The sequence below is a fragment of the Saccostrea cucullata genome, unplaced genomic scaffold (assembly GCF_032062105.1).
Source record: "Saccostrea cucullata isolate Sc308-1 unplaced genomic scaffold, CSIRO_AGI_Scuc_v1 ctg189, whole genome shotgun sequence".
Classification (NCBI taxonomy): Eukaryota; Metazoa; Mollusca; class Bivalvia; order Ostreida; family Ostreidae; genus Saccostrea; species Saccostrea cuccullata.
The window spans coordinates 222,806-246,738 of NW_026927680.1; the positions used below are offsets into that span (position 1 = coordinate 222,806).

Below are 23,933 nucleotides of genomic sequence, written 5' to 3' on the forward strand. Positions count from 1 at the left end.
ATTTTTTGCAAAACCCTGACTGATACTTTGACCCCGACTGATACTTTGACCTCTGTGACTGCTACTTTGACCTCGGACTGATATTTCAACCTCTGACTGATATTTTGACCTCAGACTGATTTTTCGACCTCTGACTGACTGATATTTTGACCTCTGACTGATACTTCGACCTCTGACTTATATTTTGACCGCAGACTGAATTTTTGACCTCAGACTGACTGATATTTTGACCTCTGACTGTTACTTTAATCTCTGACTAATTCTTTGACCTCTGACTGATACTTTGAACTCTGACTGATACTTTGACCTCTGGTTACTTTGACCTCTGACTGATACTTTGACCTCTACATTCAGGAGCACCTTGATGAAGCTAGATAATGCTGGACCAGTACAGATGTCCGCCCATCTGACTGAAGTTTTACCCTGGGTGGCAAACTGGTTGTTACAGAAAGGTCTTATAATGGTGAGTACAAGTCTTTTACTACCACCTGCTATGTGTGTATTTATACATCATTGTGCAGGTTGCAGTGGTTTTTCTAAACTATTTTATGGAGTAGAGCATTTGCAGCATAGTAAATTTTGTGATTTGTAATACTGTAGATCACTAAATTTTCGCGACACTTTATTTTCGCGAGATAGTCGTTGACTCGTGATAAGCGAGATTAAATTTTCACAAATTGTGGTTTTTGCTGTATATAATCTTTAGGAATGCTATTATAGGCAAGTTTTAAATTTTCGCAAGCACACTGTCTCGCGTAATTACGCAAAATAAAGTTCTCACAAATAAAAAGTGATTCACAGTATGTGGAATGAATTTAGAGAAATCATTTAAATATAACATACTGACCTAAAAATGTGCATAATTCTGTAAATTTACTTCATGATAAATTTGTCTTACTTCACTATTTTTTTCTGAGAATTTAGTAAATTTATGTCAATGTGTATAAACAATTGTGTATACACATGTCAGTGAATTTTAATTTTGAAAAATGTTAAGAAGACAAAATCATATGTAAGTTTAATTTAATTTAAAAAAAAAAATGGTTTACTTTGAATATAAGACTTGGGACAAATTTTCAATAATCTGACTTTTTATTCACACTTTCTACTTTAGATAGACTGGTGCAGTGATATTCTGTCTGGACACTCCCAGCTGAGTTATTCTTTGGACACCTCTGGATCAGTGGTGGATCCAGGTTCTTCTGATCCGTGCCTGGACTTCAAGCTGATCCCTATCAATAGATCCAACCTGTATGTTGTCATCTACAAACCCTTGTCCACCTGTCATACCACACAGGTAAACAAACCCTTGTCCACCTGTCATACCACACAGGTAAACAAACCCTTGTCCACCTGTCATGCCACACAGGTAAACAAACCCTTGTCCACCTGTCATACCACACAGGTATCGGGTGCGTATCATAACCGCTACATTTTCAAAATTTTCATTACCGCTACAAAAAACCTTACATTACCGCTACATAAAAAAGTATACATTACCGCTACATTGCCTCTTTCGTTAGGCAGCCACATATGCGTGTACAGTACAACCTATAAATGCATATTGGTGGCAATATATGCAATGTATACACCAATAAAGATACTACTGCATAAGACCCGTTTCCCCTGCTCACCACGGGGAGGTGAAAGTAGGACTTTGAGCAGGATTTTTTTTTATTGTTAAAATCAACTTTATTTCATAAAACACAAAAAATGAAAATCAAGCACTGTTCATATAGATAAAGTTCTAAGTTTTGTCAAATGTTTTTTTACACTATTGCTAAAGCCTTGAAAGCCATTTGCTTGACATATTGTTGTTTTCTAAATTTATAACCATCGATAAGTAAGCCGGCATTCCCTCAATTTGTAACAAACTTCTCAATTGTGGCCATAATGTTCAGATGAAGCTAAATAATTAAATTTCGACTACAGAGTTATTTACATAAGTATACTCATTCTGATTAGATAGTGAGTGAATTCTGTTGATTAGAACTCATATATACAGAACCATACCTGGCTAAATCGATATGTAGCGGTAATGAGTTGTTTTGGACTGATTCAATATGTAGCGGTAATGAGTTGTTTTTGGCCGGAAAAAGGTAGCGGTAATGATCGGTGGAAAATCTGAAAAAAATGTAGCGGTAATGAGTTGAAATTTTTGGCAATGTAGCGGTAATGTTGACCTCCCAGGTAAACAAACCCTTGTCCACCTGTCACACCACACAGGTAAACAAACCCTTGTCCACCTGTCACACCACACAGGTAAACAAACCCTTGTCCACCTGTCATACCACACAGGTAAACAAACCCTTGTCCACCTGTCACACCACACAGGTATACAGAATCAAGTTAACACATCTACAGACCACTGTCCACCTGTCACACCACACAGGTATACAGAATCAAGTTAACACATCTACAGACCACTGTCTACCTGTCACACCATACAGGTATAGAGAATCAAGTTAACACATCTACAAACCACTGTCTACCTGTCACACCACACAGGTATAGAGAATCAAGTTAACACATCTACAAACCACTGTCCACCTGTCACACCACACAGGTATACAGAATCAAGTTAACACATCTACAGATCACTGTCCACCTGTCACACCACACAGGTATACAGAATCAAGTTAACACATCTACAGACCACTGTCCACCTGTCACACCACACAGGTATAGAGAATCAAGTTAACACATCTACAGACCACTGTCCACCTGTCACACCACACAGGTATACAGAATCAAGTTAACACATCTACAGACCACTGTCCACCTGTCACACCACACAGGTATACAGAATCAAGTTAACACATCTACAGACCACTGTCCACCTGTCACACCACACAGGTATAGAGAATCAAGTTAACACATCTACAGATCACTGTCCACCTGTCACACCACACAGGTATACAGAATCAAGTTATCACATCTACAGACCACTGTCCACCTGTCACACCACACAGGTATACAGAATCAAGTTAACACATCTACAGACCACTGTCCACCTGTCACACCATACAGGTATAGAGAATCAAGTTAACACATCTACAAACCACTGTCCACCTGTCACACCACACAGGTATACAGAATCAAGTTAACACATCTACAGACCACTGTCCACCTGTCACACCACACAGGTATACAGAATCAAGTTAACACATCTACAGACCACTGTCTACCTGTCACACCACACAGGTATACAGAATCAAGTTATCACATCTACAGACCACTGTCCACCTGTCACACCACACAGGTATAGAGAATCAAGTTAACACATCTACAAACCACTGTCCACCTGTCACACCATACAGGTATAGAGAATCAAGTTAACACATCTACAAACCACTGTCCACCTGTCACACCACACAGGTATACAGAATCAAGTTAACACATCTACAGACCACTGTCCACCTGTCACACCATACAGGTATAGAGAATCAAGTTAACACATCTACAAACCACTGTCCACCTGTCACACCACACAGGTATACAGAATCAAGTTAACACATCTACAGACCACTCTCCGCCTGTCACACCACACAGGTATAGAGAATCAAGTTAACACATCTACAGATCACTGTCCACCTGTCACACCACACAGGTATACAGAATCAAGTGAACACATCTACAGACCACTGTCCACCTGTCACACCACACAGGTATACAGAATCAAGTTAACACATCTACAAACCACTGTCCACCTGTCACACCACACAGGTATACAGAATCAAGTTAACACATCTACAGACCACTGTCCACCTGTCACACCACACAGGTATAGAGAATCAAGTTAACACATCTACAAACCACTGTCCACCTGTCACACCACACAGGTATACAGAATCAAGTTAACACATCTACAGACCACTGTCCACCTGTCACACCACACAGGTATAGAGAATCAAGTTAACACATCTACAGATCACTGTCCACCTGTCACACCACACAGGTATAGAGAATCAAGTTAACACATCTACAGACCACTGTCCACCTGTCACACCACACAGGTATACAGAATCAAGTGAACACATCTACAGACCACTGTCCACCTGTCACACCACACAGGTATACAGAATCAAGTGAACACATCTACAGACCACTGTCCACCTGTCACACCACACAGGTATACAGAATCAAGTGAACACATCTACAGACCACTGTCCACCTGTCACACCACACAGGTATACAGAATCAAGTTAACACATCTACAAACCACTGTCCACCTGTCACACCACACAGGTAAACAGAATCAAGTTAACACATCTACAGACCACTGTCCACCTGTCACACCACACAGGTATAGAGAATCAAGTTAACACATCTACAGACCACTGTCCACCTGTCACACCACACAGGTATAGAGAATCAAGTTAACACATCTACAGATCACTGTCCACCTGTCACACCACACAGGTATACAGAATCAAGTTATCACATCTACAGACCACTGTCCACCTGTCACACCACACAGGTATACAGAATCAAGTTAACACATCTACAGACCACTGTCCACCTGTCACACCACACAGGTATACAGAATCAAGTTAACACATCTACAGATCACTGTCCACCTGTCACACCACACAGGTATAGAGAATCAAGTTAATACATCTACAGACCACTGTCCACCTGTCACACCACACAGGTATAGAGAATCAAGTTAACACATCTACAGATCACTGTCCACCTGTCACACCACACAGGTATACAGAATCAAGTTAACACATCTACAGACCACTGTCCACCTGTCACACCACACAGGTATACAGAATCAAGTTAACACATCTACAGACCACTGTCCACCTGTCACACCACACAGGTATAGAGAATCAAGTTAACACATCTACAAACCACTGTCCACCTGTTACACCACACAGGTATACAGAATCAAGTTAACACATCTACAGACCACTGTCCACCTTTCACACCACACAGGTATACAGAATCAAGTTAACACATCTACAGACCACTGTCCACCTGTCACACCACACAGGTATAGAGAATCAAGTTGATACATCTACAAACCACTGTCCACCTGTCACACCACACAGGTATAGAGAATCAAGTTAACACATCCACCTGTCACACCACACAGGTATACAGAATCAAGTTAACACATCTACAGACCACTGTCCACCTGTCACACCACACAGGTATACAGAATCAAGTTAAGACATCTACAGACCACTGTCCACCTGTCACACCACACAGGTATAGAGAATCAAGTTAACACATCTACAGACCACTGTCCACCAGTCACACCATAGAGGTATACAAAATCAAGTTAATACATCTACAGACCACTGTCCACCTGTCACACCACACAGGTATACAAAATCAAGTTAATACATCTACAGACCACTGTCCACCTGTCACACCACACAGGTATACAGAATCAAGTTAACACATCTACAAACCACTGTCCACCTGTCACACCACACAGGTATACAGAATCAAGTTAACACATCTACAGACCACTGTCCACCTGTCACACCACACAGGTATAGAGAATCAAGTTAACACATCTACAGATCACTGTCCACCTGTCACACCACACAGGTATACAGAATCAAGTTATCACATCTACAGACCACTGTCCACCTGTCACACCACACAGGTATACAGAATCAAGTTAACACATCTACAGACCACTGTCCACCTGTCACACCACACAGGTATACAGAATCAAGTTAACACATCTACAGACCACTGTCCACCTGTCACACCACACAGGTATACAGAATCAAGTTAACACATCTACAGACCACTGTCCACCTGTCACACCACACAGGTATAGAGAATCAAGTTGATACATCTACAAACCACTGTCCACCTGTCACACCACACAGGTATAGAGAATCAAGTTAACACATCCACCTGTCACACCACACAGGTATACAGAATCAAGTTAACACATCTACAGACCACTGTCCACCTGTCACACCACACAGGTATACAAAATCAAGTTAATACATCTACAGACCACTGTCCACCTGTCACACCACACAGGTATACAAAATCAAGTTAATACATCTACAGACCACTGTCCACCTGTCACACCACACAGGTATACAGAATCAAGTTAACACATCTACAGACCACTGTCCACCTGTCACACCACACAGGTATACAGAATCAAGTTAACACATCTACAGACCACTGTCCACCTGTCACACCACACAGGTATACAAAATCAAGTTAACACATCTACAAACCACTGTCCACCTGTCACACCACACAGGTATACAAAATCAAGTTAATACATCTACAGACCACTGTCCACCTGTCACACCACACAGGTATAGAGAATCAAGTTAACACATCTACAGACCACTGTCCACCTGTCACACCACACAGGTATACAGAATCAAGTTATCACATCTACAAACCACTGTCCACCTGTCACACCACACAGGTATACAAAATCAAGTTAACACATCTACAAACCACTGTCCACCTGTCACACCACACAGGTATACAGAATCAAGTTAACACATCTACAGACCACTGTCCACCTGTCACACCATACAGGTATACAGAATCAAGTTAACACATCTACAAACCACTGTCTACCTGTCACACCACACAGGTATAGAGAATCAAGTTAACACATCTACAGATCACTGTCCACCTGTCACACCACACAGGTATACAGAATCAAGTTAACACATCTACAGACCACTGTCCACCTGTCACACCACACAGGTATACAGAATCAAGTTAACACATCTACAGAACACTGTCCACCTGTCACACCACACAGGTATACAGAATCAAGTTAACACATCTACAGACCACTGTCCACCTGTCACACCACACAGGTATACAGAATCAAGTTAACACATCTACAGACCACTGTCCACCTGTCACACCACACAGGTATACAGAATCAAGTTAACACATCTACAGACCACTGTCCACCTGTCACACCACACAGGTATACAGAATCAAGTTAACACATCTACAGATCACTGTCCACCTGTCACACCACACAGGTATACAGAATCAAGTTAACACATCTACAGACCACTGTCCACCTGTCACACCACACAGGTATACAGAATCAAGTTAACACATCTACAGACCACTGTCCACCTGTCACACCACACAGGTATACAGAATCAAGTTAACACATCTACAAACCACTGTCTACCTGTCACACCACACAGGTATACAGAATCAAGTTAACACATCTACAGACCACTGTCCACCTGTCACACCACACAGGTATACAGAATCAAGTTAACACATCTACAGACCACTGTCCACCTGTCACACCACACAGGTATACAGAATCAAGTTAACACATCTACAAACCACTGTCTACCTGTCACACCACACAGGTATACAGAATCAAGTTAACTTGAAAGAAATTAAAAGTTTAATTGCATTCTTCCTTTTTGGTTGGTAACAATTTTCATTGCAAAATATGTGTCTTTGAGGTAATTTTAAATGTTTTATAGTTTATGTTTCAAATACTTGTATACTGTAGAAGCACAAATTTTCGTTGGCATAAAATTTCGTTGTTTTGTCATCAAAAATAGTTTCGTGGACATTTAATTTCGTTGTTTTGAAAGTAACCCTATTCAATATATAGTTAAATAAATTTTCGTGTGGGATTTAATTTCGTTGAATATTGTTAACAACGAAATTTTTGTGCTTTTACAGTATGTATTTAATTTACATGAACGTTTCCATATTTTTATAAGAAAATTTTTCTACATGTACATGTACTTTTGTAGGCAGCTTGCTCTTGTACAGAGAAATGTTCTGTTTGCGACCATCTTCAGAAAAACATTTGTCAGGTAGGAAAAAAACAGACAGTGTTCTTGGCTCACAATCCTCACTTTTTATTAACCCCTTAGAGGGTTTTAACCAGATTCTATAAATCCACAGAAAGTTGTTGGTCACGAATGTGCATGATTTATTCTTTGAATGAATCATTTCCACATCTTGAAGCCTGCAAGTTGGAACATAGATTATATATAGCTCGCACCACTTTACTCCATTTTTTTAAAATGTACATAAACAATTTTTTTTAAGTTTTAGCCATTTAAAGTGGAAAGATGCTGGTTATTGAACTTGGTTAATTTTATGTCCCAACAATTGCCATTGATATTGTTTTGATGTCACTTCCTGCCATTTTCCAAATTAAAAAAATTGTTCTTTGCCTTTTATATCAGACATGCAAAACCTATAGATACTTTTCTATCCGATGGAATGAGTGTTTGGTAAAGTATATTACTTAATATCAAGGGTATATGGAAGTAACACATGTAGCTGTCCTATATACCTTAACCATCATATTGTTGGTTTAGTGTGTACAACACTTCTCTCCAATCTCATTATTTTTCTAAGTTCTGCAAGATTTGACTGTATTTACATGTAGAAATGTTTTCCCTTTCTTTTTGAATGTTTCAGTGCCCCTGCACATGTTTCAGTAATTATATGGATAGATGTACCCACCAAATTAACAAAACTGATGGCTACAAACCCTGCCCTGGTACGCTAACTGAATCATAATATTTTGTGTAATTTGGAATATAAAGAAGAAAGCTGTATATAATTAATTGTTTTGCTTGTTTGATTTTTGTGTGGTTTAGGACCCCATAAACACTGGCAGATGCAGTCTTCAGACAAAGAAAATAAATCGACTAATGTACAGCCATGTAAACCTGTTTGTACAGCCATGTAAGTCATATCTATATGCATGAGTTATGAAGAGTTACATCTACATGTTTTAATTTAACTAGTCTTTTTCAGAGTTTCTGAGAATGCATTCTTTATTATAGTATTTAAAGTTCCAAATTCTCAACAAAATCATTCACCAATTTCTAACATTATGCAGTAATTACAAGTGTTAAAATTTATTTCAAGCAATTTATAAGGATTAGATAGCCACAGCACAAGTTATTGCCCTTTACTAGCAATATGTACATAAGTCTATGCTTATAGATTCTCCCTCTCATGCTTATTTATAGTTCTAGATCAACAGAATGTCAGGCAACAAAGGGATGTAACTGGTGTAGTGGCGGCCATTACAAGAACCTCCCTCTCTGCACAGAGAAGTGTGTTCAGGACCAGTGAGTACTGATGTACAGAAACAAAGTCTTCGTAAAACAAGATCTCATTCATTTAGTTTCATTTTGAGGAGTTTATTAATAGACATGTGTCCCTTACATTTTTTTTAATTTTTAGAAAAGTGTTGCAGTTTAAGCTGGCTTGTGGTAGAAATAAAACAAAAAGCTTTACAGTGGAAGAAAAGAAAACGATTGGTAAACAAATTCTCCAGACTGCTCAGAAGAGATTAAAAAAGTACTCCAAAGCAAGGGCAAATCATTCCAATAAGAACTGCACAGTATGTGCTTCTTTTAATTAGAAAAATTATTCACAAATCATTGTAAAAGATGGAAAATAAATTTGTAACCAATTCCAACTATATACATATTTAAAAAAGAAGTGTGTTTACAGGTTGAGTTTGTCTTTGAAGAGAAGAATATGTTTACAGGTTTGAGTTTGTTAGTAAGTAGAGATGGGTTCGTTTACAGGTTGAGTTTGTGTCTTTCTAGAGAGGAGTGTGTCCACAGGTTGAGTTGATGTCTTTGTAGGGAGGAGTGTGTTTACAGGTTGAGTTTATGTCTTTGTAGGGAGGAGTTTGTTTACAGGTTGAGTTTGGTTCTTTGTAGGGAGGAGTGTGTTTACAGGTTGAATTGATGACTTTGTTGGGAGGAGTTTGTTTACAGGTTGAGTTTGTGTCTTTGTAGGAAGGAGTGTGTTTACAGGTTAAGTTTGTGACTTTGTTTGGAGTAGCATGTTTACAGGTTGAGTTGATGACTTTGTAGGGAGGAGTGTGTTTACAGGTTGAGTTTGTGACTTTGTTGGGAGGAGTTTGTTTACAGGTTGAGTTGATGTTTTTGTAGGGAGGAGTGTGTTATAGGTTGAGTTTGTAGGGAGGAGTGTGTTTACAAGTTGAATTGATGTCTTTGTAGGGAGGAGTGTGTTTACAGGTTGAGTTTGTGACTTTGTAGGAAGGAGTGTGTTTACAGGTTGAGTTGATGTCTTTTTAGGGAGGAGTGTGTTTACAGGTTGAGTTTGTGATTTTAGGAAGGAGTGTGTTTACAGGTTGAGTTGATGTCTTTGTAGGGAGGAGTGTGTTTACAGGTTGAGTTGATGTCTTTGTAGGGAGGAGTGTGTTTACAGGTTGAGTTTGTGTCTTTGTAGGAAGGAGTGTGTTTACAGGTTAAGTTTGTGACTTTGTTTGGAGTAGTGTGTTTACAGGTTGAGTTGATGTTCATGAAGGGATGAGTGTGTTTACAGGTTGAGTTTGTGTCTTTGTAGGGAGGAGTGTGTTTACAAGTTGAGTTGATGTCTTTGTAGGTAGGAATGTGTGTACAGGTTGAGTTTGTGACTTTGTAGGAAGGAGTGTGTTTACAAGTTGAGTTGATGTCTTTTTAGGGAGGAGTGTGTTTACATGTTGAGTTTGTGATTTTAGGAAGGAGTGTGTTTACAGGTTGAGTTGATGTCTTTGTAGGGAGGAGTGTGTTTACAGGTTGAGTTGATGTCTTTGTAGGGAGGAGTGTGTTTACAGGTTGAGTTGATGTCTTTGTAAGGAGGAGTGTGTTTACAGGTTGAGTTGATGTCTTTGTAGGGAGGAGTGTGTTTACAGGTTGAGTTGATGTCTTTGTAGGGAGGAGTGTGTTTACAGGTTGAGTTTGTGTCTTTGTAGGGAGGATTGTGTTTACAGGTTGAGTTTGTGTCTTTGTAGGAAGGAGTGTGTTTACAGGTTGAGTTTGTGTCTTTGTAGGAAGGAGTGTGTTTACAGGTTGAGTTTGTGTCTTTGTAGAGAGGGATTTGTTTACAGGTCGAGTTGATGTCTTTGTAGGGAGGAGTGTGTTTACAGGTTGAGTTTGGTTCTTTGTAGGGAGGAGTGTGTTTACAGGTTGAGTTTGTGTCTTTGTAGAGAGGGATTTGTTTACAGGTTGAGTTGATGTCTTTGTAAGGAGGAGTGTGATTACAGGTTGAGTTGATGTATTTGTAGAGAGGGATTTTTTTACAGGTTGAATTTGTGTCTTTGTAGGGAGGAGTGTGTTTACAGGTGGAGACCACTGATGAGACAGAGGTACCCCAGACCTGGCTGACAGAGCTGAGTGAATCTGTCCATGTTATCTTCAATGATTCCAGGGGTTCTCCAAGAAATATTGTCTACACTACCAACAGGACAGAACCCACAGAGTATATAAAGTTATTTAAAAACTGAGAATAATTTGATTTTACATGACAACTGTATGGATAATAATATCTGGTCTGAAAGAATAGATTTCAGTACATATTTCAAATAACTTGGGATATAATTGAAAAATTTTCGTTAAAACTATTCAATAAATGTTAATAAAATTATTAAACCAACTTGCATCAGGATTATACAGAAGTTTCGTCAAAAAAATAAATCGGTAAAAATTGTTTAATATAAGACAAAAGAATGAGTGCACCTAAGCTATGAGAGTTGGATCCCGATGTTTTACGCAAAATAAAATTCCAAAATTCATTAAATTTATGTTTTATAGGTATTAAACAATGTCTTAAGAGCAGGTTTTGGTATATTATATTACATGGAAGTATTAAATAATGCCGAACGACACTAGCTTTTTAGACAGGGTTCAAACAGTTTTGTCTCATTTCTATTGTTATTCATGTGCATACCAGTTTTCAACGACTTTGTTTACATCGAGCCGCAACTTGGCCATTTTTCTTATTTGCACAGAATATGTATTTTAACTTAAACTTATACATATCCAAAGGACAATGTTGGCCAAGTTGCGTCTCATATCTAATTAAAAAAAAAATGTCCCCAAACTAGGGTCGAGATACCTACTAAATTAACCGGTCACTGAGCAACAACGATTGATATTATAATCACCTTTCTCACGTGACCTTCTGCTGTTCAATACTCTAACGCTTTCATTGAAACATTCATTGTGTTTAAGTCTCTGTTGTGACATTATCTATCGTACTTCCAACTTCAAACTATGAGAGGTTTGAAGATAATATGTCTCTTTTTTATCTTTATGCTTTTCATTAGCGGTGTTTTGAAAGAATTCTGGTACATGTATTGACAGTGTCATTAGTAAGTACATGTATAGGCTTATGTCGCCTCTGTATTATGGTCTACACAGCGAGACATTTACCCCATCCCTTAACATTAGAATCATTTGATAATTGTGCACCATGAAATCAACACGATCTCTCTCTCTTCTCCATTTCAATTCGCAATGTGAAAAAATCGTATGTTCTAATGTTTACATTCCACAACCATGCGGTTTAAATGTCTCCGCCTATTTGCGGATATAGATTCGAAAGTGGTCCCGTTCAAAAAAGGCTTTTACATGTTCTTTTCAATTACATTTTCTGTAATTATAGAAATATGTATGACAAAAAATTCTAGAAATAAATATCAAAAGCATATGCTTGCACATTAATCATAGATTAATTTAGCGATATATTGTAATGTTAAGCTTAAAATGGGTAGCCGAAAAGGTTCCAAATGACGTACTAAAGTGCACTCATGCTTTATCTGCTTTTCATTTTCAGTGCTAGAGTTGAACTAACATTAAAAAAAGTGAACTTAACAGAAGAGCTGGAAACAGCACTAACTCTGAGAAATTACATCCAAAAAGTGATTCATGGAATTGTGGAGAAGAAGACAACATCAGACATTGCTGCTTCAATATCTGGACTCTGGCCATGGGAGGTAACTCTGCAGATCTTATAATGGGAAAAAGTATTTTGTAGACAGAGATGTATTTTTTGCCAGTATAGTAAACTGTATCATGCATGCTTGAAAAAAAATTTCGTGGGTTACTCGTAAATATGATTATTTAATGAATCAATATGTTAACAAAATAAACGTTCCAGGGAAGTAAATTTGTGGGTAAGGGTGACCTACAAAAATTGGTCCCGCAGGAACAATGCTGATTCTACAGTAAATATTGAAAGAATATAAAAACCAATATAATGGAAAGACTTAAAACTAGAATTGAGATTTTCTTAAATGTATACTGACACGCAAAAGAAACGCAGCAAGCAGTTATCTACAAATGTTTGATTTTTCTACCTTATGTTTTCAAAACAGAATAAAGTAAGGCTAAACTCACTTTTCAGATCATCAGAGATTTGATAAAAATGTTAAATGTTTATCTTTTACTTTACTAAGTTAAATATGACTGTTAAAACACCCCCCCCCCTACCAGCCATTCAAGAAAAACATGCAAGACTTCCCTAAAAATCAATTGCAGCTTAATTTCTAGATACATTAGGTTCATTAATATCGAGATTTGAGCAAAGGAATTATTCTTTGGCATTTTTCAATGCCCGTTTTTCAGATAATTTGGTCGACTTTTCTCTAACTTAGAGCAGTGTAGCCAAGCTTGGACTTCCAGTACAAGGACTTTCCTTAATGCATATGGTACGTAAGACCCTGTTGAGGCGTAATGTAGTGAAATTTTGCATCAGCAACTCTCCATCACCTTTACATTGAAATTTTCCAACAAGAGCAATGGATATGCATACATAACCCATTTTCAAGTAGCCTTAGCAACTTTCCGGGAAACGAAAGGAGAGTTTATTTTTTGATATATTGCTGATTACTTATGATGAACAGTAAAAAATCCTTAAAACTCCATAATATTGCCAAATGATTTCAGCTTTCCTGGCCCTGTGGTTCTTGAGAAGAAGATTTTTAAAGATTTGTTCTATATATTTCTATGTAAAATTTTTGATTTCTCCCCGGGGGTCATGATTTTAACAACTTAATATCTACACTACCCAAGGATGGTTCCACATAAGTTTCAGCTTTCCTGGCCCTGTGGTTCTTGAGAAGATTTTTTAGTGACCCCACCCATTTTTTGTTTATCTACCCTTGTAAGGGGACTTGGAATATTTTAACAATTTAAACTCCCCTTTACCCAAGGATGCTTTGTACCAAGTTTGGTTAAAATTGGCTCATTGGTTCTTGAGAAGAAGTCGAAAATGTGAAAAGTTGACAGACAGACAGACGGACGACGCCTTTGGCTCAGGTGAGCTAAAAATGAATAAAACTGATTTTAAACATTTCAATTGACTGAGACTACTGTTTCAATGATTTGTTTTCAAGATGTAAAGGGAAACATAGAGGATATTCAATGATTTGTTGTTGGATATTAAATTTATTTCAGGAATAGGAAAGATTTTTGCGATATTTTCACAGTGTCATCGGCTACATGACGTAATAGCTGAGCAATTGAGATGTCAAAGTTAGTTGATTTTAGATAGAAAACATTGTAAACATTCATTTCAACACTTAAGGAGTAATTTTCGCAGTTTTATTCTATGACAGAATGATTTATGTATCTATTTTATAACAGACCTAGAAGTATTTTTTGCAACACTTTGTTATGGGGAGAAAATTGTGCGTTTACTATACTGTACTTCATTACATTAATAACCTTAAACTATATAAAATAAAATATTTTTCTATTATAATTTTTTTTTTAAAATTCTCCATTTCATACTTTTCACATTTTCATCTTCTTCTCAAGAACCACAGGGCCAATTTCAACCAAACTTGGTGGGTGTTGGATTCTTCAAATGAAGGGCCATTTCTGATTATGAATTAGTGAAAAATTAATAGCATTTTTAAAAAATCTTCTTCTCAAGAACCACTGGGCCAGAAACGATGAAACTCATGTGGAATCATCCTCAGGTAGTGTAGATTCAAGTTTGTTCAAATCATGACCCCCCAAGGCTAGGGTGGGGCCAAAATGACCAAATTTACATAGGAATATATAGGAAAAATCTTTAAAAATCTTCTTCTTAAGAACCACTGGGTCAGGAAAGATGAAACTCATGTGGAATCATCCTCAGGTAGTGTAGATTCAAGTTTGTTCAAATCATGAACCCCGGGGCTAGGGTGGGGCCAAAATGACCAAAGTTTTACATAGGAATATATAGGAAAAATCTTTAAAAACTTAAGAACCACTGGGTAGGAAAGATGAAACTCATGTGGAATTTTCAGGTAGTGTAACAAGTTTGTCAAATCATGAACCCCGGGGCTAGGGTGGGGCCAAAATGGCCGACCAAAGTTTTACATAGGAATATATAGGAAAAATCTTTAAAAATCTTCTTCTTAAGAACCACTTGAAACTCATGTGGAATCATCCTCTTAAATCATATATAAAATGGCCGACCAAAGTTTTACATAGGAATATATAGGAAAAATCTTTAAAAATCTTCTTCTCAAGAACCACTGGGCCAGGAAAGATGAAACTCATGTGGAATCATCCTCAGATAGTGTAGATTCAAGTTTGTTCAAATCATGACCCCCCGGGGCTAGGGTGGGGCCAAAATGGCCAACCAAAATTTTTCATAGGAATATTTAGGAAAAATCTTTTAAAAATCTTCTTAAGAATCATTGAGAAAGGAAACATGAAACTTAAATGAAATTATCCTAATTTAACATTCAAACAGGGTGGGGCTACAAAGTTTTACAAGGAATATATAAAATCTTTAGTCAAGAACCACTATGCCTGTGAAACTCATGTGGCAGGTATTGTAGATTCAAGTTTGAATCATATTGCCAAAATGGCTGACCAAAGTATTACATAGGAATATATAGGAAAAACTTTAAAAATCTTCTTCTCAAAAACCTTTGGGCCAGGAAAAAAACTAATGTGGAATCATCCTCAGTTAGTGAAGATTCAAGTTTGCAAATCATGACCTCTGGGGCTAGTTTTGGGCCGAAAATGGCTGACCAAAGTTGTACATAAGGATATATAGGGAAACCTTTTAAAATCTTCTTTTCAAGTACTTCAAAGCCATGTTTAGTGATATTTTTCTATTTTAAATGGAATCATCCTCAGGTAGTGTAGATTGTACATTGTTCAAATCATGACACCCAGGAGGGTTCATTTCCCACAGTAAACTTTTTATATGTGCTTTTTCCTATATATTATTTATATCTTATATATTTTACCTAAATGCAAGTGGATGCTGCATCAACTGTTTAATCATGGAAATAGATGTAGTCATTAAGCAAAGAATAAAAGAAGATCTAGTTGTATGTTATATCAATTTAATATACAATTTTCTGCCACCTGCTAAGTGACAAATGTATTACAATAAGGTTTAATGCATCAAGAAGCTCATGACTAGGGTCCTAAGAAAGAAACATATTTCTTCCTTTCATCTTTTTTATAGATGAGAAAATAAAAACTGGTATACATGCATAAAATGGAGGGAAAAAAGCTGAACAAAATAAAACATATCATCAATTTATATGATAAAAATTCTAACATCTTGACAATGTCTGGATATTGAGTGTGAAACCTTAAGTATCACTTGAAGTTGATTTTTCCAAAGCTCTGCCTGAATTAATACGTGTACCGTAGCTACTAGTATTGATTCTGACAAAATGAATCCTATATATATACTGGAAAATTTTTGCTTTTTTAAATTTTGCCCTCATTGCAAGGTGGATAATATTTGAATTTGAAATTAAAAGGAAACAACATCATCTGTATATAAACTTGTGTTTGGGTAAATAAAATGGGCAAAATTTTTTGGGAGGGAAATCATAACAACAAGCAAAAATTTTCATCTTAGCAGACAAGTCACAAAAAAGAGACAGTGTTTCAACAATTTTCCAAAACACCATGTTTTTAAATTATGTCAAAAAGTAAACTTTAAAGGTGATTCAAAATACCCTAAATGATATAAATATAGAATTTTTCGAACAGTAAAAATGTCTTAGGTACAATCATAGATGACATATAATTTACACATCAGCAAAAATGGCCATCTTTAAAAAATTGTCCTTCCCCAAGCAACTGGCAAAAACTTGTTTGACTCAAAACTTTGGTGTACAGTTTTTTAAAGAAAATCATTCTGTATATTTCAAAATTTGGGAGGAGGGGGATCTTTACCTAGCTTAATTATTATCAGCCCATTTTTTTTTTCAAAATCCTAAGTCTGGAAAGGGCAAACCAATGTATTTTAAAGATGGCATCACATCACTTGACAAAAGCAATGCATATTTAGTACATGTATATTCATATTATAAATTTTAATGGTTTTATCAATTCAAATATTTCAGAACACTTACATGTATATTTATTGGACAAGTTTTTATTTGGCTTTTTACAATGTTTCATTAAACATGATATGTACTACATGTATTATATTGAGCGCACAGAAACATAAGATAAACAGTCATAATTTTAGGGCTTATTATTCTAAGGTTCAGTATAATACTGTACTACTAGTTACATATTACTTGAAAAAGTTTTTAATGTGCATGCATTGTTTAGAGAGAGAGAGGCTTGTTATTTATCAATGTTATCTAAAACCATGTTGATAATGCTTTGAGTAGTTTTAAAAATAGAACACTGTTATAATGTACATCCATGGAAATTAATGTAAACTTTGCTGATCATATGACCATATGTCAAAAAAATATATTTTGGGAAAAAAAATTTCAAACCTTGTCTTTAAATGAGGCACAATCATTCTAGCACACCCCTTTTCTCCTTGACAAGGGAATTTGTTATTTTTGGCTAATTTGAAAAAATTCCAATGACATTGACCTATTAAAGAAAGAATCCTTAAAGGTCCATAGATATTGAACATATCAACTTCAAATCTGTGTCTATGCACCTTTAAATGATTGTGAAGTTGTTTTGCTTATTTAAAAGTACACAATTTTCTGACATTGACCTTGATGACTTGATATTGTGACATGTAGCATTACTGGTATCATGATTATGGACAAACTAAGTCTGCAACAGTCAGTACAATTCCCTCCAAGATACACAATGCAGATTAACCATTCAATCATAAACCATACTCCTGTTAAAAACAAGAGATGTTTCTGAAACACTTATGTCCCCCCTCCCCCAAATGTATTTTTTTCTAAGTCCAAAATGGTCCCATCATACCCAAAACAGAAGTAGATATTCTTATAATAAATCTGTTTAGAAAATTTCATTTTAGTATGTGCAACCTCTGGAAAAAAAAATGAACAGAAACAGCAAATTATTGGATTTTTTTTAAGTACAAGGGGGATAATGAAAATGAATGGAATGGAAACTAATGGTGGACTGACAGACAGACCAACAGACAGCAGCAAAGCAATATGCATAATACTTGTGCCAGAGTTATTTTTAAAATTGTTAATTTCTACTGATAAAGCAAATAATTTTTTTTATTTATGAGGAATGGGTTGGTCATCACATTTCACATGTATCTACAGACCGGATAGGGACAGTTCTAAAAACCTCAGGGTAAATAGAATCACAGAAACTCTTAAGAGAAGAAAATAAGAAATGTTGATTTTTTTGGTTGTAACACATTTCTCATGTATCATCAAACCAGCTCAAGACTACCTACTTCCTACTCTACGTAGGAAAATTGTAAAAAGATGTGTTTCAGTTCAGCACTTCAAGATAAATTGAATCACAGAAATGAAAAATAAGAGATGTTTCTCTGTATTAAAAAAAATTCATTGTGCCAGGTGTTAAAATTTTTTAATATACTGGTAAAAGCTATTTTTTTATGGTAATCACATTACCCACGTGTCATCAGACTGGATTTGGACAAGTAACTGTCTCTTCCACTGTGCCAGCTACTTAAAATTTTATATATAATAATATAGCTAATTTTATGGTCATCACATTTCCCATGTGACGTCAAACTGGCTATAGCCTAGAAACGCCCTCTTCAAGTTTGCCAGCTGGTTAAATTTTAAATATACTTCATATTTAGCAATTTTTTTATGGTTATCACATTTCCTACGTAACTGGACGTTTAACTCGTCAAACACGTCATACTGGATTTGGGTAAGTAAACCACTCCTTGACTTATTTAAAGTAAAGTTGCAAAAGAAGATGAGTTTTCAACTCCAAAGATGTCTTAATCACTGAGCCCACAATAATCAAGAAAATGAACAATACCAAACCTAAAGGAACCTCCTTTTCAGTTTTGTACCTTCTATAGTTTCCTAAATTGATTTGGGATCTTGCTCAAGAAAATGTGTTTTAAACTCCAAGGAGTCTTAATCACAGAGCCAACAAAAAGACAGAATAGGAAATCATAAATTCCTGCACCAGATAAAGCTTGTAACAAATATTCATATACATATATTTAACTAATACATGTTAGAAATGGTTGAAATAATATATATTTTTTTAATCTCGTATTTCTGCGAGAGAAATGTTAGAAATAGTTAAAATATTTAAATATATAATTTTTTAATCTCGTATTTCTGTGGCAACATTATTCATGTAGCCAGACTCAGTACAGATACTGGACAGTGACGGGAACTTCCTGTCAGACATACAGACATAACAATGGCCTGAGCCAGGATAGCAACATGACAACATATCCGACCACTAACTCAGTACATATACTGGACTGTGACGGGAATTCCTGCTACAAAATACTGCTGACAACATACAAGGAAATATTTATTCACCTTGGCTTAAGCTATACAGAGGACAAAGTTAAACTCTAATAAATTAAGATAAAACTGGGAACAGACTTTTAACAAGACTACTGAGATCAAATTGAGTTGTTCTTCAGGAAGCCTGTTGCAGGATGATACTAGGCTATATAAAATTTAAAATTATGGTTCTCAGGTTTCCGTTTTGAGGTATAGGTACATCCTATACTTTATCATATTCTTGATAACATAAAGAGTGGGTAATGCAGAGATGAAACTGAAAAAAATTTCCATCCTCACTACAATGCCTACGATGTTTACACGTTGATAAGCAATGGATAAAGCAGTCCTATTGATCAGACATGGAAAGTATATCTATATATAGAGTTTTCATCATTGTTTTACAGAACATTCAAATTAAAAATATGCCTTCCTCATCTACTTAATCGCCAAATAAAATGATTTTTAAAATGCCTCCTGCTCTCATCTGTTTTGGAGAAAATTGATCCGAGAACCAGAGAATTAAATTTATGTGGCCTAACATAAAGCTCAATTCTCTGTTTTGGTCCACAGGAGATCATATTAAGGGGAGTAACTTTCATACAGACATCTCCATTTGTTTCTTCTTTTCTGGATTATGCTCAATTTACATGACGAGTTTTAGAATTTTAGAGTATGGGTCCTGTAAGGTAAATTACCCAGAGAGTTATGATGATGACACTCACCTACTGTGGGTATATAAGATGATGACACACACCTACTGTGGGTATATCAGATGACGACACACACCTACTGTGGGTATATCAGATGACGACACACACCTACTGTGGGTATGATCACAAGACAACAACATATAAAGAATCTGGCACCTTTTCCAGTCCCCTTTATTCTTGTATTTAAGTTTTATATATGCAATTATAAATTAAAGACAACTTTCTTTTAAAGAGACTACTGAGGTAAACTTACAAGTTAGTTTACCACCGTAGAGATTTAAGACGAAAACTACCTGACACAGATACAGACACCACAACACGATGTTTAGTCCATGTTGGACATAAATATAAGACTGTGATGAAGAATTCCTGTCACAGGCACCACAACACCGATGTCTAGGCTGTGAGGACAAATTCAACATCTTGATGTCTAATCTAGGTTCATCAGTACACACATTAGACTGGAATGGAAAATACCTAACATAGATACAGACATCAGGACAGAATGCTAAAGATGATCCAGGTTCTGTCAGTACAGATCATGGATAAAGACGGTCAACTCCTGTCACAGATAAAGACATTGCAACACCTTGTCAATCCATACCATCTTAGTGCAGATAATTGACAAGGACGGGCTCTTTCTATCACAGACAGAGACAAAACAACACGATGGCTTGGGCTGTGATGACAAAATTAACCAACTCAGGGTAGGATCAAAAGCCAACAACATATCCTTATAGCCACCAACTCAGTACAGATGTTGGATAGTGATGGTCACTACCTGTCACAGATAGAGACAAAACAACACGATGGCCTGGGCCAAGATGACAAAAATTAACCAAACCAGGGTAGGATCAAAAGTCAACAACACATCTTTATAACTACCAACTCAGTACAGATGCTAGATAGTGATGGTCACTACCTGTCACAGATAGAGACAAAACAACACGATGGCCTGGGCCAAGATGACAAAAATTAACCAAACCAGGGTAGGATCAAAAGCCAACAACACATCTTTATAACTACCAACTCAGTACAGATGCTAGATAGTGATGGTCACTTCCTGTCACAGTTAGAGACAAAAAAAAAAAAAAAATGACAAAAATTAACCAACTTAGGGGAGGATCAAAAGACTATGGCACGCCAAATTCACAAAAATGAGCTAAATATAGTTTCCCAATTTACATACCATGAACTATAGTTAACAATTTGTTAACTATAGTTTTCATCTGTAAAACTATATTTAACAGTTGTTAACTATAGGTTACGATGCTAATCATAGTTTATCTGTCTGTAATAAAATGTTAACAATGGAGTTTGTTGATAATGATAGATTAACGTTTCACAATCATGAACTATGGTTAAGAGTTGTTAATCATACTTTCACAAATCGTGAAACTATATTTATCAAATTATCAAGTAAAGTAAGAGCTGTAAACCATAGTTTACAAATTTTGATACTGTATTTATCAGATAATCTATGCTTTGCAATCGCAAATGCTTGTTTTCAGTGTTAAGTATAGTTCACGGATCAGTATAGTTCACGGTTCTTAACTGCCGTTTACAGATGTAAAATATAGATTAACATAGTTAATTATAGTTTACAGTCCATAAACTATGTTTAGCTCATTTTTTTGTGAATTTGGCGTGCCATAAAAGACTATAACACATCTTCATATCCACCATCTCAGTACAAATACTGGACAAGGACGGAAAATTCCTGTCATTACTGACGAGGAAATATTAATTATTAATTACTGCGATCAGATTGTTATTGTTATGATTAAAGCCTCCATAAGGAGGAAGATAACAGTCCCCTTTATTTAGAATTTTGGATATATACACGTAGTACAATTTACATATCAAGAACAACCTTCTCTTGACCACTTGGGTCTGGTATTGGGAATTTATTTATAGAGACCCTGTATTAAGATGTTGACAACACCGGGTCTGTCTGGGTCAGTTCAAACAACAACAACAAATAGAAAACCTGGTATGTTATTCATAGAAACCCAGCATTGATACGATTCCATGCTCATTATAGATGATCCACGTTCTGTAAGTACAGATCATGGATAAAGATGGTAAAATCCTGACACAGATTAAGACGTCACAACACCTTGTCAGTCTATATTCACTCAGTACAGATGCTGGACAGGGACGGTCGATTCCTATCGCAGATGGAGACATTGCAGCATTATGTTTACTTAATCCTTATTCACTTAAGTACAGAAAATGGATAAAGACAGTCAATTCCTATAATAGCGTAAGACCTTGCAACACCAATTTTTTTGTCAATCCATACAGATAATTGACAAGGACGGGCTCTTTCTATCACAGATAAAGATTATGTTAATTAATATTCTTTTTTACTAAAGTATAGAAAATGGATAAAGACAGCCAACACCTTGTCAATCCATACTATCTCAGTACAGATAATTGACAAGGATGGGCTCTTTCTATCACAGACAGAGACAAAACAACACGATGGCCTGGGCTGTCATGACAAAATTAACAACTCACTGGGTAGGATCAAAGAACAAAACATCCTTATAATCACCAACTCAGTACAGATGCTAGATAGTGACGGTCACTACCTGTCACAGACAGAGACAAAACAACACGATGGCCTGGGCTGTCATGACAAAAATTATAACCAACTCAGGGTAGGATCAAAAGCCAACAACATATCCTTATAACCATCTACTCAATACAGATGCTAGATAGTGACGGTCACTTCCTGTCAGAGAGACAAAACAACACGATGGCTTGGGCTGTCATGACAAAATTTACCAACTCAGGTTAGGATCAAAAGCCAACAACATATCCTTAAAACCACCAACTCAGTACAAAATACTGGACAAGGATGGAAAATTCCTGTCACTACTGACAAGAAGAAATATATATCCACCAAGACCTATATTGTAGTGGACAAAGTTAAATATATTACTGCAATCAGATTTTGTCATTGTTAACATGATCAAAGAACTTTGAAATTTTGAATACATCTACAGTTAAAATTTAGAATGACAGGTACTTTAAGCAATACCAGTGAGGTACAAGTTTTTATTTAAAGCCTGCATTATGACAACACACACCTAACTACTCCGGAATGGATGCTATTCAACAACCCCCTTTTCTTGAATAAAAAAGTATAATTTGAATTTATACAATTATAATTGGGAAGAACCCTCTTTAAGTAGGACTAGTGAGGTTTGAGATAATGAACCCTCCATTAGGAAGAAGAGAAGACTCACTGTCTCGGGGTTGGACCACGGAACACAGCATTTAGAGGTTTAAAACGATTAAAATTAAGAATAACTTGCTTTAAACTTATTTTAAATACTTTCAAATTCTTTAACTTCAGCAATAAAGTAGGTTATTTATTGGAAGACTATTTTTGAAGACATAATTATTTTATAAACTAGCTGAGTACAGAAGGAATTGTACTGATGAGAAGAGCTCCAAATAATTAAGATGAGCAGACTGACAGAGAGTCAGAGACACCCCCTGAAACCTCTACTGTCTGAGTAAATGGTCACAGACTGACAGACACCCTCTCAACCTTAAAGTAACCAAGTATAAAATGAAAGTTTTGACAAGGATGGTTATCTAGATGAAAATAATCAGTAATATTTAAGGACAGCCATCTCTTATAAGTTCTGACAATATTGAATACACCTCTTGTAGAACCAGAAATTAGCTAAAAACTTTTTTAAAAAGTCCCCTCACCCATCTTCTGA

At 36.4% G+C, this 23,933-nt stretch overlaps 1 protein-coding gene and 1 long non-coding RNA gene across 2 annotated transcripts in view; one reads left to right on the forward strand and one right to left on the reverse strand.

Annotated features, from left to right (window-relative positions):
- Positions 1-23,933, forward strand: part of LOC134275179 (uncharacterized) — a 62,411-nt gene that overhangs the window by 16,310 nt on the left and 22,168 nt on the right. Inside the window, exons 16-24 of the mRNA XM_062757431.1 lie at positions 355-463; positions 1,115-1,297; positions 7,752-7,814; positions 8,431-8,512; positions 8,613-8,700; positions 8,991-9,092; positions 9,208-9,367; positions 11,087-11,241; positions 12,598-12,757. Of these exons, the coding sequence (XP_062613415.1) occupies positions 355-463; positions 1,115-1,297; positions 7,752-7,814; positions 8,431-8,512; positions 8,613-8,700; positions 8,991-9,092; positions 9,208-9,367; positions 11,087-11,241; positions 12,598-12,757 (1,102 nt within the window). The remainder of the gene's footprint in view (positions 1-354; positions 464-1,114; positions 1,298-7,751; positions 7,815-8,430; positions 8,513-8,612; positions 8,701-8,990; positions 9,093-9,207; positions 9,368-11,086; positions 11,242-12,597; positions 12,758-23,933) is intronic.
- LOC134275190 (uncharacterized) lies at positions 17,349-22,700 on the reverse strand. Its single transcript, XR_009993771.1, has 2 exons — positions 20,267-22,700; positions 17,349-20,234 (listed from the first exon to the last, which is right to left on the reverse strand). It is a non-coding gene; the product is annotated as an uncharacterized LOC134275190 (long non-coding RNA).